Source organism: Strongylocentrotus purpuratus, unplaced genomic scaffold (assembly GCF_000002235.5).
Source record: "Strongylocentrotus purpuratus isolate Spur 01 unplaced genomic scaffold, Spur_5.0 spur5_scaffold_6, whole genome shotgun sequence".
NCBI lineage: Eukaryota > Metazoa > Echinodermata > Echinoidea > Camarodonta > Strongylocentrotidae > Strongylocentrotus > Strongylocentrotus purpuratus.
In genome coordinates this window covers 50,245,378-50,260,888 of record NW_022145612.1, presented here as the reverse complement: position 1 = coordinate 50,260,888, position 15,511 = coordinate 50,245,378, and the positions used below count along the sequence as shown (strand labels likewise).

Below are 15,511 nucleotides of genomic sequence, written 5' to 3'. Positions count from 1 at the left end.
CAACTACCTTAACTACCGGTACATCAAATTTGCAAAACAAGCTTTAAATGCTATTTTCTCCAAAACCTGGAGGAAATTCTATGAACAAGCCATATCGAAGACAAAAACATCTGAAAATCCAGAACACAAGCACGTAATGGTTGAGCACCGATGCTCCAAAATAGGTAAGGATTGAAAAGCACTATCTTCCCTGAAACATTATGCATAATGCAGAAAGCAAAAGCTGATTATTTCATTTATCTATCACAACCTGCCTCACAGTGCCTCAGGGGAAGGTTTAGCATATGGAAGACTGGATTTGATTGGATCAGGTATCATATCTGGATGTACCTTTGAAGAAAATATAAATTCTACTCCCAACTCTATAGTGAGAAAGAAAAGAAAAAAAAATCATGTTTGAGATACAGACCTACATGTACAGTTGAACTAGAAAAACCTTTCCCTGTATAATTCTGGACAATATTTGATTCTGTTAATTTGCCACAACTACAATTACAAGGCATGGCCTTCAATGAAAATTCATTGACAATAGCAGGATAACTGGCAGGAAAAAACACTGCAGAGAAGAGAGTCTCTCCAATAAAATCAAAATATTCTCACGATATTAACCTTCAAGTTTTCAAGGCTGAAGATGTACAATCATTCTCATCATCCTGCTCACTAACTTTCCCTTCATTTCATTTCAAGTGCCCAGCATACATCCACGATCTGCCGCAAACAATGGCCGCCATTGGAGACTGATATTTTCTCCACAATCTGGTAGTTGAGTTACGCTTCCGCGGGATGACAACCACTTTGTCAACACCTAACGACCCTCAACCAAATTAAATTGCGTATTCCAATCCCCCCCCCCCCCTCGTCCTGTTAGTGAAAAGTGACAAGATAGTGCCTTTGACAAGTACACTAACATGTGTAGTTACAAGATTTTGTTATATTCGCAACAAAATCAGTCCTTGTTTGTCAGTCTTTAAGTACGGTTTTGTAATTCAATCTGAACATCTGTGAATAACATTAGATGTTGGATGCCTATACTGGATAAATCTGTGTAGACTCTTGATTCCTGAATTTTGACTGAACTTTATTTCCACATGTGTGGCACATCTGTATTCAGTTTGTAGAAAGAGCGTTCTTTCCCATGTCCATATTACTTTGTGTATAAATGTCGGAAGCAGACTTTCCCAGTGTCATTAGAAAGATTTTCTTCATTTCCGGAGAGCAGGAATGAATAAATAAAATTAAATGTATCCAAAGACAAAGTGTAGTAGATAAAAATAAAAGAAAAGTGATTTTTTTTAATTTTTTTTTGAAAGGGAATTTCATTTTCATCCATTATAATAGTTTAAAATTACTTGAAGGTGGAAGGAGCAATAGGATTTTTAATTTTTTTGATTCACTAGATAATTACTAGATAATTATGTAGGGTATGTGTATGCCCATCCAATGGTTGCAAAAATAACCGAACTATTCGTATTTTACATAGAAAATAGCCTATGGTATTGCAAAAAAATATGCCTACTAAGGCCCTGCACGTTTAAACAAATTGTCCCTTTCCTTCCTCCTTTCATAATCAACTTTTGAAAATCAATTCTCTATTTCACTGAAAATCATAGCACAGTATACTTTCAATGGAATACCCGGCTATTTATGGTTTATTTTGCACAAACATATATGGAAAACCAGCTCCAAATTTAAAACAGGACCAGCTGCTTATGGCAAAGAAAGGGTTAAAGAACTGCACCCTCAACGTAACCCTGCGCTCTCCAGTCTGCTTTGGGTACAAGGAAGACACTATGATGTAGTATTGATCTCTAAGATTTGTCCTGCAGTCGTCCCACCAACTCAGCGTGAGTCAAACCATGGATCTACTACAAACACACTGACTACCAGTATCTTCCACCTTATCCACTTTCGCATGACTCATAGCACTGGGAATGGGCAAAACCTCAATAACAGAAATAGTAATTAAATAATTGGTTTAACTGCTGAAGGGAAAAATATGTTTTCATACGCCTGCCTGAGGCTTGACACTGAGAAGGGAAAATAAAATCCACTGAGAAGGGAAAATAAAATCCCCTTAGGCGACATGGGTTCTCTGCTATTTGTATTAATAATAGTCTATTTTGCGGTAAATTTGTTTGTATTTAACAGATAATGAGAGTTGTTCGCATGAGAAAATTCATGTTTTTTTTAATAACATATTTTCTCTATGAAATTGAAAACAAATTTAAACATGCTTCACTCCCAAATTACTAGTACATCCATGGTTCAAACTACCCCCTCCCATGCAGACTCAATTCATCATTTTCCATTTGATTACTATTCTTTTCTTTTGTCATTGAAATATGATTCAGTATTTAGTTACTGTAAATTGTGGTCGCTAAAAATTCAATTTAATGTTCCCTATATGAACTTGAACTCAACGTTTGCTTTCCTTTTTCTTACTATTATCTATAAATAAAATGGTAAGTGACTTTTATTTTTCCATATCCAGAAAGTGTGTGCCTCCTTTCAGTTTTCTCATCTAAAGTATCAACCAAACATATATGAAAAATTCATCTAATAATTTAAATCACATACCACACAGTTTTTGCTATTAAAGTCCCCCATGGTTACTTAAACATCACATTATAAAAAAACATGGCTGCCCACTTAACATTCAAAGAAAAAATAAAAGCCTAACCATGAATTATATACAACCCAATTTTCGTTGTAACAAGAGAAGATCCATTCCCAGGAGAAAAACACACAAGCGTCCCGTCTATCATAACACCCCCCCCCCCTCCCCCATCTCAACTGATTGGCTGTAAGACCACCATCCCTTTCCAATGGCAATATTCTTGAAAAGAGAAACACTACGACAGGCCAAATATGACATCCTTTTGTTTCATTTCCGAAGGTCGAACGTAAATGAAACCTGGCATGGCTGTTTCATGTAGATGGCATAAAGCGAGGATGGCTATGGTGCATGAAGGAGAGAACGAACGATAGCCTCATAACTGGACTGCTCGCTTTGTGTACATAACGAGCTTGTTTAAATAATGAACAGGAGTTGTGCATAATGATATATTGAATGGGTCAGTAATGAGGAATGAGAAGTGGACATGCTAAGTAGGGTCTTAGCTGGACTTTGATCAAATGAATAAATTAATGTCTTGCATTGATTTATTTCAGTGACAATCTTACTAATCATAAAATGTGAAATGAGTTTGTAACCACCCCTTACTTTCTTTAAAAACTGTTGAACCTCTATGGATAATGCACACATTGAATTTAACATTCACAAACAAACTGCAATATAAAAAATAAAATAAAAAAGCACCCCCCCCCCCCCTCGATCATCTAACCCTACAGTCAATCATTGTATACCGGTATATGTTTGGTTGATTTACTGGAAAAAATGTTAATCCTTTTCAATAACCATGAAACTAACCTCGTCTACAAACTAAAATACCTGAGCTGACTGCCTTTCTACATTCTCTTGCACCTTCAATGAATACCGCTCAGTAATACAGAGTAATTGTAATCTCTTTTACTCCCTAAATGGAAGTTTATAGGAAACAGAAAAGAAAAGGAGAAGTGATACATTTCATGACTAAAGGATTACGAATGCTGACTCCTCGATGTCTACCTACATTCTTAACAAGAAAGGCGTGACATTTACATTTATGAGCAAAATCCTCTTCAGATTAAGACTCTGTAGGATGCAGAGGGGTGTTATTATTAGTACTGTATTTGCACCCCATTCACTAATATTTCCTCTGGTGCTCAGACAGGATTTGTTACCAGTCTTTTCATCCGTATCTCTCCATCAACAAATGAATTGCTATTTAAATCCGATTCCAAATGTGTTTTGTAGTGACGGTAATAAAATTTGAAACTGTGGTAACTACAAGTCTACAACCATCATCTACAAATGTAGCTTTATCTATATTTAGTCTTACCGGTATTATAGTTTGGACAATGTCTGTGTGATTCATACGGATGCATACTACATGTAGTTCTGGGGATGTCAACTCAAAATGCAGTAATAAGAATGGTTGTCTATGGATGTATTGGAACTGGTCCAAGTGGATCACAGCATGAATGGAGTCAACTGGGCTACAGGACCCCAATCCTCCCATTCATTGCCTAAACACTGTTTGGGCTAACAGGGTGAGAGAGCAATAACAACACACCCCATTCATTCAGAGCCTAGACCTGGTCTTGTTAACACTTCTTCCTTTCACTTTCCCTTTCTTTCTCCTTGTGACACAGGATAGCATGATTGAATAAAAGGCAAGGTTTATCAGGGAGGACAACCAGGAATCAATGGGTCGTAATCAATTGGGCTCTGGATTAAGAAAGATCCGTTTGATGGTAGGCTATTGTTTCATTATAGACCATGGGCAAGGGATAACAGGCATTAGGGGATTGTATGAATGAGATGACCAGGTGCGTAACCTCATAGGAATGCAGAATGGAAGCAGGAGTACTACTACTTACATGTATATCACCCAATCTTCAATAAGATCACCAAGAAGAAAAATAAAGCATCAAATATACTTGCTTTACCAACTCTTTACCATGAGAAATATATAGCAATAGGCCTATATAAATACTCAAGAAGACTTCCTTGGACTGAAGGGGGAAATATTTCCAGTGACAACAACCTCACCTAAACCTTCACCACTCCATTTTAAATTTCTTAAAAAGGAAGGAAACACACCATATTGTAACAATGTGCAATTTTAGATTTAGGCTATGCCTTTCACTAGTTCAAAGCTACATGTAAAAGTCCAAATATAAAATAAAATGTAGGAGCTAAAATTCAAGGAAGAGGAAGAAGTAAACATATCCACTCTCATATTCATTTGATAGTCAACTCAACTTTCAAGGGAATGGTAAGATTGCATTTCCGACGAGGGTGTCCCCGAGCGACATTGATCATGTCAGTCCCAATCCCATGAAGAGAAAGCATTCAAGCAGCAAACCCTTCCAGAAGCCAAACCATTAAACTCTACCATAGCACTATCTTAAAGGCATCGTTTAACAATGTTAAATCTGAGACACACAGCCCTACGTGTTATCAGTGCCTGTGATATGGTGTAATATTGAAGCCCTAACAAAATTGCGCTTCAAAATGATCAAGAAGTGCTTCCAAAAAATCTTTGAGTGACTGGTTTTACTATTCCCATTTTCCCTTGTAAACTGTAGTGTTATGAAAACTGTTAGGAAAACGCAAAATTTTATTTTGATTTCAAATCATAAATATCTTGATAATCAGACAGTCAATCTGCTTTTAAAAGTCATGGGGTTCCTGACTGACCTTAACTAGGTTTATAATTATCATTGCAGCATTAGCTACGTCCAAGATTTTTTTTCAGAATCTGAGACAAAGTTACCGGATCCCTTTAACCCCCTTCCCTTAGGCATACCACATCAATCCTCCACAACTAGCATCTCATCTCTGGTTCTGCAATATCACAGGTGCATCGTTATCGGTAATAGAATGATTGCCAAACTGCTGCATCAAGTCAGCAAATACAAATGGAAGTACCACTATATACAACCAAGCAAAGGAACTATTGGAATTGAGATGGTGAAAACATATTGCCCAATCAAAGATGCATTGAGATCAATTCACCAGTCTGTATTGGCAGGGTCCAACTATCATACAATCGAAACTGAAATAAGTTTGGCTGTTGTATACACTGACGGATGCTGGTGCATTTCCTGTTGTTTTACATACAGAAATATTTGTTTTTTGAAACATTGGCATCAATAACACATTATCCAAATGGAGCACTGTAATATTTAAGAGCCAAGTAAATCTCCTTGGTACATTTCTTATGGTATCAGGCTTCACCTTCTTTAAAATATTGCATTCTAAATTTCAAACATTATATGTATCTATAGGCCTACGGTTTATCAGCAAAGATAAATCAGAAGACCCCCAAATTGGCAACTCTCCAGACCTGACTCCCGTCTTATACAAAGGTGTAATTGTTTTAGATTGACCGCAAATCTTATAATATCTTTATTCAATTTCAAGTACAGAGTTATGATTGATATCAAGCATCTCAACTGTTCTTCACAATACTCACCATGTACTTATCTACGTCTCCCCTGAAAGCCTCTTTGGGTATCTTATGACTGAACGCCACTCCCACCGTTGCCGTGGTATCGGGTATACCCCACCCCGGTGATACTGGTTTCCAGACTCCAAAGCTGGGCTCCAGCGCATCGGATTCGTCTCCAAGATTGTCTCTGCTTTGGGGTTCATACCAATCCCTATACACGCCGTTAATTTCTTGGGCTTGTCCAAGGGATACAAGCATTACTGCTAGTACGGTAAACATCACTAGTACTGTTAAACATGTGTGTGGTCCTGAGTGAGACTCCATCTTGTCTGATTTTCTCTGTTCACCTCCTCCTCTCGAACAACAATAATTCCAGCTTGAGTTGTAATAATTCCTTCTATAACACCTCTTACGGAGAGATCAGCGAGCAAACAATAAAAAGTTCTGTGTTTGCCTTCCTTCTTATGCCCAATGTTAAGAAGTACCCCAAAAAAGCTCTGGATTCAGTGAGCTGCAAAACAACTTTAACAAGTCAATGCTAATCCTCTTTTCCCCCTCCTCTTCTTCTTCCAATTATTTCCTTCTCCGATGGAGCACGGAAATACAACAAAGCTTTCTTGTTCCCAAGTACCCTCCAAAGTGAACAGAAGCGAAGAGAGAAGTTGTAGGAGAATATCTGGGGGACTGTTTTCCCAGCTGTCGGAACACTGTTTATGTCACCTCATTTACAGAGGGAAGATGGAGATGGATGAGGGGTAGTCCTTGCTGTGAAGTTCTTGGGAAATAGTTCTTGTCTTGATCAGACCTCTGTCACTGGTCACCTTGGTGTCTGCTGGGCATTGTTGTGCTGCTGGTCAGTACTGGTCAGGTTGCAGGACTCTGATGTTCCTCACCTGTAACAAGATCAAAGAAAGATAAACAAATATGTTTAAATCTGTTTTTTAAATTCATATATGAATAAAACAAAAAATGTACACAGAAATACTATCTGCTCAGAAGTATCCCTTTTAAGAGGGAAAAAAAAATAATTCAGGGAATAAATAGTTATACCTTGAAAGCTGTATCCATTCATTATGAAGCCTGAAACAGAGTTTATGATAAAAACAGATCAATATCTGGGAAAAATGATGTCACACTGCTCAGTATTTCCACGAAAGCATTGATCTTCATATTGCTAATACGGACGAACCATGATCAAATGAATTCTACCCCAGTAGCTCTAAAATAGATCTTCGTCCACTGACTCACAGCTCAGCTAATGACCATGAACAATACAGCTGAACAAGACTTCAAAGCTTCTGAAAGGAAAGTGGAAAGACCCTGCGTAGACGGATACGCTCTGCTGAACAACCAATGTCTTGTTGGCAATCAATACGCCTACTATTCTTGAGCCATGGAATCACAAATGGGGGCACTCATGATCCCCCAGTCAAACATGCATGTCTGCCTATTTTGTGTTTTCTTTTCTTCTTGTCTACAAACACCAATTAAAGTCATTGGTGGACTAATTTAACAGTAACAATCTACAATGGAGGGCTGTGGATAAACTGGTTCAGTTTACTTCAGTGCTGGTAACGCTAAAGATGGAATTAAGAAGGGGTCTATTACCAGAGACTCACACATCAAAGACTGTGCATACAGGACAAATGGGAGGGGGGAATTCAGTATTCTGTTGTGAGGGGGTGGAACTTGTAGTGCTGCTATGTAGTGACAGCAAGATGAAAACCCTATTTCCAGATGGAAAATAGGAGCATCTTTGAAAGAGGTACATTGTTACACTTCTTCTCCATGTTGGGGGTGGTCTATGCAGACAACCAGAATGTGAACAGAGAGGTAGGGGGAGGGGTATGAATGAATACATCCATTGTTGTATCAACACATTGTTCCCTTTGCATGCACTCAAGGGCCTCTTTTGTCCTAAGGAATTTCCCACCTCTCTATGAGATAATCCAGTTCAGGTAGTGCTATTGTGGGCTCACATGAATGAATGAAGCAAGGAAATGAAGAGAGTGGGGAAATGGTTCTAAGTTGAGAATAGTTAAATGCACACCATTGTAAGACAAAGTTTTACTACAATGTATAATGCAGTTGACCAGAAGAACCTAAGACCATCTAACCAAACCATTGAGAACATCACAACATCTATGCCTTGGAGACCATGCAACACCTCAAAGTGTATCATACTCATGGCGATGCAATACAATAAATTCAGCCTTACTCAGGCGAACAGCAATAAAAAGTCATCGGAGGTATCTCACTAATGACAAGATAATTGTTACCTCATTTATCAATCAACCAGAATAGTCCCGTGACATCTAGGTACATTCCTGCCCTTACCACGAATGACCCAACCATCTTTAAGGATACCGTAGAAAGATGCAATGGCCACAGACTTAACCATGTAATTAACAGGTAAATATGCTTCAGAACGGGTCAATTACATTTTCCATTAATGATGGTTAACAAGAAAAGAAAAAAAAAATGAAAAAAAGTCAATATTAATTCAGAAAGGGTGATTGATTGGAACAACGTAAATCAATTGCTGCAGTGTGTGATAAATGTGAAGATTAATTGCCCCGTTGGCTTCCTGACAAGGCTATTAAAGACAAATGTCGCACTAATGAGAAGATTACGAGTGAATACCATGACCTTTACACGCACTCTTCTGAACCAAGTATGTATGTATGAATGAGGGAACGTGACTAGCCGACTAACACTCCTCAGATTTTATCAAGAATCTTGTACGGCTATCTTTCCAAAAAAATATACCCTAGAAATATATCACTACCGGTACTATTTGCCTGCATGTCTTTCTTCCTTTCCCACAAATCCATCCTACATCTGCACATAGAGTAGGTCCATGGGGTGCAAGTTGGTTCAAATTCTTGAAGCAGACTTCCGAAACTAGCACAGATTGTTTTTCTCTTGTAGAAGCCACAACACACACAAACACAGACCGGTATCACTTCCCAGTGTTTCATTTCTTGACAAACACTTCGTCGGCCGCATCTCACACCTGACTCTCGACTCCTTTCTGTCACCTCGCTTTTCAGCTCATCTTCAGCTCCCACGCCACGACCAACCGACCGCAATTCCTCAGTCCACTTCCATTTCTTGATATTACACCTCTCCACCAAATGACAACATGACTATTTATTGCCTCCCAATATAGCTCTCTCTCTCTCTCTCTCTCTCACTTTAAAGAATAAAAGCCAGCCAATAAACTACTTCAATCGTGTGACCACTACCATATTGATTCTTGTTCTAGTGTCGTCTAAATACACATTGTGGTGGAATCGATTGTGTGCCATTGTGGGGGCAGCCTGATATTATACATAGTGACCCTAGTACAACACAGATATGGACCGGAGAGACTCCTACACAAAAGAAACATATTCATGAATCACTTTGCATTTCCTCGGAATGTTATTTAGATGAATTGATTTCCATCAACATGAAAACATGTTTTGGCCCATTGATTTTTTTTGCTTAACAAAGTACTTAATTGAAACGTGACTCACAAAGCAGATACCAGCATGCCGAACTAACACTACCGGTAACTAACAAGGGAACAAGGAAATTTGGATAAATCTAGAACAGACAGTCTGTGAATATCCATATCATAAACAGCTAGTAAAATAAAATATCTTAAATTGGAATCTCTCCATGATGTTATTGATGCAGTAACTCAGGGATGAAATATCCCTACTCAATGTTCACTAGACCCTACAAACAGTCCCCATTATAAAAGAAAATGAAAATTGTAAGGAATGAACTTGATTTGAACTATGAATAGTCGAACACACACACACAAACACACCCTCTCTGAACTATTCCAATCTACCTTAATAGCATTAGAGCTTTTAAAGTTGATACTCTAAGCAAATAAATGTCCCTTAATTTGTTACCTACGGCAAGTATATGTTATTTTTAAGTTTTTCAATTACTTAGTATATCACAAAAAAATTCCGTCTACTCGAAATCCTCAATTGAAATGTCTAAAATATCCGCCTCTCTTTGCATAGAAAATCAGTCACGACGCTGGTCTACTATTTATGACCTCACGTCCGGGAGAGAGTATATTCACGTACCCGGATGTTCCATAGCAAACATGTGCAGAGTGATACGATTTTCTGCATATTTTTGTTTCAAAGGCTGAAAAGTCTAATAAATCATAATTCTATGTACAATTCTTTACCTTCCCCTAGTACTTCATAGTATTAATATCAATTCCCCTTTTAAAAATTATGACATATACATGCCAACGATGTGCTATTAGTCGATATTTTCACCACGTAATTTTTGTTTTGGTGTTGAAATCGGCCCAGGCACGGAGTGAACAGTAGCTGTCTATACCCATGCACAGTTCATTACCATACACTACAGCGATCTCCCGATGGTTTCTTCTTCCTTTTTCCCATGTCTTTCGCCTTCCTTGGCCCTGAACATCCTTCATCTACCAATTATGACACCGGTAGTCAGGAGCAAGTCTTTGTTAGTTGTTTTTCTTAGCTGGCAACGTCGCTTTCATTCTCTTGCAATTGCCGATAAACATATAACTAGCGCACGTACGTTCCATCACAAGCAAGCAGCGCCTAGAGCAGCGGCTTGGTCTTACCTCCCGTTTCCGCTCGCTCCACGAACGTTCGTGCAAGAGCCGCATCACTCGCCAAAATATTATAGAGGAAGCGCGCTTGCATGATCTCGTTCAAGTTTGATATTTTACAACATAAAATGTTTAACTGGTACTGTATCCTTTTTTGAGGCAGTCACACACATCTATGATAAGTACTATCATAGTTCTAGACCTATTCTTTTTACAAAACTGCTCATGTTCATCTGATGACAATATAATGCATCCGCCTATTCATAAGTGCACGATTTAACTTTAATTCCTAAGCAGTAAACTCGTCTTAAATCTCTACCAAATAGGTGAATATGAGGATATAAAAAGAAATCAGCGACTGGAAAATGTTGCTTCGTTATTCTTCATTCAAATGAAAACAGAAAATCCATCAAATATACTCCTTAACAACAACAAATCTAAGCTCTGACAGGATAGCATTTACGTAGGGATATCACTGCCATTCACTCTCACTGAGCCCATGACTCCCGTTCGTGACGTCACGGATAAAGGCCCGACTCTACGTGCACTTCCGGGTTTCAGACTTAGATATGTTGGTAGAGTTTACTCGAATAAATTCATTATTCTAAACTTGTTTTGTCGGGTGGACACCATTTGGTGTTATTATGGGGGTTAAAAGCTTTCTATTTATGTAATTATCTCAGTATTTGGGATTGTCTTAGAGTATCAACTTTAAAAGATGATATGGTTGAGGAAATTGGATCATTTCTACGGGCCTTCCTTCCAGGTTTCTCACACTTCCCTGTACAACCAATTTTCTTGATCTAGATCCTGTAAAGTGATTGCAGCCTGGTAAGATCTACAGACGGTGTGATGACCTATAATGGTGGGAATTCATTTAACCAATCATATCAAATTGAAACAACCTGGTATATAAGTTTGTTTGCTTCTATATGAAAAGAAAATACAGGAAAATTTCTCTTCCCACATATTCTCTTCACAAGACACAATGTTTTTCTTTGTTCAAGAAGTTTAACTCAAAATTGATCAAAACAAAGGTAAGACAACAAGTTACAAAGTCAAAAGATTAATTGGAATACCAAGATACGGTACACAAAATTATTTTAAGAAAACAATGTGAACAGTTAAAGAAAAAAACATTTGAATTCACTTAAAATCATACAAAGCACTGCATTAAAATATCTATTAATCATGCAAGATATGATGATATATTTATTCTTTTGAAATATATTCCAAAGACCAAATATATTGCAAGATCTTAGGGGAAAATAATGGAGACATGACACAATTTCCCTTGATCTCAATTGGCAGACGGCATATCTCACAATGACAGTGGACATTAGCCTACCCAACTTGCCACAAGTCTGATCATAGTCAATGTTGTTGTTGACAATCTGTTGTGATTGACAAACTGCATGTGCTGCGGAGATTCGCAGTGCGGCCAATTCCTCCTTTGAGGGCTAGTCAAAGGCAACAAAGTTCAGTAGCCTCCCAGGAACTCCTGGTAGCCAAGTCTAGCTGAGATCGGAATTCTCCTGCATTCTGAGCTAAGCATTGCACAACACCGAAATGGAGTCCTTAGATTTGAATGACAGATGCTCAGATCCCGACGGCCGCGATGAGCAAACTTTGCTCGCCACTGGCAATGGTGGAGTTAGAAATGTCACGCGGAGGCAGTATTGGAAGTGACAGCGAGGGTTCAACTTCAAGGCATACATACCTATAGATGCTTGAAATATGAACTCACTCGACTATCAGAAAGTAATGAGTATGATCAAGGAGTTACAAGCACTAGTAATTATAATAATAGTGTATACCAGCAACTATAGAGCACTACTCTATATATATGCAATATTGCGATTGGGTATTTGCTTAGGCAAGTGCACAATAAATTTTATTGGTGTTTAATTCTTATTGTTTCTGCTTAATTACAATTTTACGAAGTGGTGTTAAATTCTTTCTGCTTAATTACAATTTTATGAAGTGGTGTTAAATATTAACTATTTCTGCTTGGTTAGAAACAAGATCCTGTAACTGTTGCACCTGTCCATGGCCTTCATTGTATACTAGGTTTACATCGTTTGCGAAATAATCAATGAAATATGTACCTTGTTGCTTGCATCTATTCATTTATGTTAACTAAAAAGGAACAACTACTCTTAGGAAGAAAAATATTATAGGGCAACACTAAATACACACATAAAACCGTAGAGTTTGACCGGGTTAAGGGCAATAATAACACTGGTCTTAATCATAGGTCATATAAGTGACCTACTTTTGTGGATGAACTTGATGTGTCCCTTTAAGAATACCTTGACAGAAACACCACCTTGACTGAAACACCCCAATGAACTTGATGTGGCCCTTTAAGAATACCTTGACAGAAACACCACCTTGGCTGAAACACCCCCTGATCTGATACCTGAGTGGGCATCACTGAGATGAGTGAGCATTGCAGAGACCAGTGATCAGAATTCATTAGAAACACTCTATGATCTACTATGAAGACACGCATCAATGAATCATTGGTTTAGGTCAAGTAATCTATGGTAATGTAATGATTTTATGCTTTAATCACATACTAGTTGACCGCACTCTCAATTCATACTTTATTCTCATAGTTTTTGTAATATCCAAACAAATCTCTCTTTCCAACTCTTTGAACATCTTTAGTTAATATTATCATAATATATTTATTCTAAAGATATTTCAAACTTTCTTCAAATAACTCCTCTGCAAACCTTATCCCTGAAATTCTGGACTGATACAGGAATTTAATTTTTAATTGAAAATTTTTTGCCCAAATCCCTCATAAATTTAGAACAGATGACTTTTTAGCTTTGTGCATAATTCAAGAGGTTTATGATTTCACTGATTCAGCTTTTGGAGAATTAAATTCACCAGCTAAACCTCTCAAATTTCATGGCAAACAAAGACTTCATAAAGTTATGCCTGTAAGCGAGCAACGACCCTCCACAATCCACCCCTGCTTCTTAGCCATTTAATCCCTTTCAAAAATATATCAAGAGAATAGCTTACAGTTATAATCTCAGAAGAAATGCATGAGCAATGAAAACATAACAGGCCCACCGAGTTCAATGACTTCCACTAACTTTCCCCCTCCTCACACCAGAAGTGTGTGTAATGTATGCCCTAACATCTACTCAGTTGTGTATGAATATTATAATCAGTCTTCTATAGACTCTTTCTCCTACAGAAAGGAACTGGATAAAATACAGTGTTTAGGAATATTTTGATCCAGAAAAAAATCTCATCTGAAATAACCAATCCCAGTGTCTGCTGCCACAGAGACAGTGTCTAGAATACCACCTAAAGGTCTTCAACATATTACGTTCTGCTGTTTGACTCAACTTGAAATAAAGACTACGGTAGTACCTAGCTGTCCCAAGTCCACCATCAGATACACAAGGCCTGGTAGACTATTCTATCATCACTTCAACAAACACAAGCTGTGAAGTACATTCTTGAGGAAAAAAGAACCATTTTGAAAGATCTTGGTAATCATCACATTCATATCAACTTCCTAAAATGGAAATAGTGCAGTAAATAGGATGGATGGGTAAACTGATAGCCACAAATTCAGACATTGTAGCTGCTTCGCTCTGAACACTATGACCTCTAAAGGATTGGAATATTTTCTTCTAAAAACAAAATACAGGGAAAATGCTCAAAGTCATGAAGAAGATCACTTTCAAGTTTGTCTAGTCTGGGATCATGATCAAAATCAAATCTTGTCTACTGGGAAACAGAAGGGTGATGATTCTAATATAAATGTTAAAATGCCCAATATGCCACCAGCAGACCAGTTCTTCTCCATTACTCTGAAAAATCTTCAAGCTCAGTAACCATATTCTCTTAATTTTAGTGTAACCGAATCATAATACTTGATGAACAGCTCTGCTACAGGTCTGTCAGCTATGGAAATAATATGAGAACCCTGCAGTCTATTGGATCCTGGCATCCTCCTATGGGTTAACACAATGGGAATGAGACACTGAGTAGCCAAAGGGTTAAAGCCAAACTTTTTACAAAATACAAATTTTGCTCTCTGAACATGATCTCTCTCTCTCTGTTGCATGGTTTATATATTATTCATAAATCCATTACAGCTGCACAATACACCTGAGATGACTTACAGCATGGCTTACAGAATGGACATATACAGGCCCTACCCCTGATACAGGCGGCCTCAACCAATCATTAGGATAGTGCATGCACTCCTTGGTTTACCCATACAGCCTTTTCACACACAGCTAAAATTCTATAAACATGACTAGTATAAACGTGTTTCGAACGTGTTTAAACTAATCACGAGCCTTTCACACACAGAAATTTCGGTGCGATCGTTAATTGTTTCGTGATTAACTACTGCTCGTAAAATGCGCAGTAGTGCCATTGCGCATTGAAGGTCATGTCATGTCAATCAAAGCGCACGCTCCATCCAGTTTAAACACGTTTAAACAAGAATTTCCTTTCACACACAAAATGTCAAGCTCTCTAGATACGAACTTCGTATCTGCAGCCTGCTTTTAGGGGCGTATGGATCGCGACTTCGTATCTATCCCAACATCGTATAAACGATGTTCACACTGGGAAATTTTGTCTATAAACATGTTTAAAATTTTACGATGATTCTAATCATCACTAGATACGATGAATTTTAGCTGTGTGTGAAAAGGCTGTCAGACGTAATAGAATGGTTTACCAGATTCTATGCCTACCATGTACATGTCAAGGTACCACGATGTTTACTCTGCATATTATCGGAAAGTGATATGATTTGGAGGAAAATGGAGAAGCCGATCAAGAGAGAGATCAGGGGAGG

The 15,511-nt window shown here is 38.0% G+C and overlaps 1 protein-coding gene across 2 annotated transcripts in view; it reads right to left on the bottom strand.

Annotated features, from left to right (window-relative positions):
- LOC581503 (dystroglycan) overlaps nt 1–15,511 on the bottom strand; it is a 42,123-nt gene that overhangs the window by 8,828 nt on the left and 17,784 nt on the right. Inside the window, exons 1-2 of one of the 2 annotated variants that reach the window (XM_003725797.3) lie at nt 7,110–7,331; nt 6,084–6,952 (exon numbers count right to left, since the gene is read on the bottom strand). In XM_003725797.3, the coding sequence (XP_003725845.2) occupies nt 6,084–6,383 (300 nt within the window). In that variant the 5' untranslated portion in view covers nt 6,384–6,952; nt 7,110–7,331. Of the gene's footprint in view, nt 1–6,083; nt 6,953–7,109; nt 7,332–15,511 lie in introns of those variants that run through there. The other variant, XM_781496.5, reaches the window with a different exon arrangement.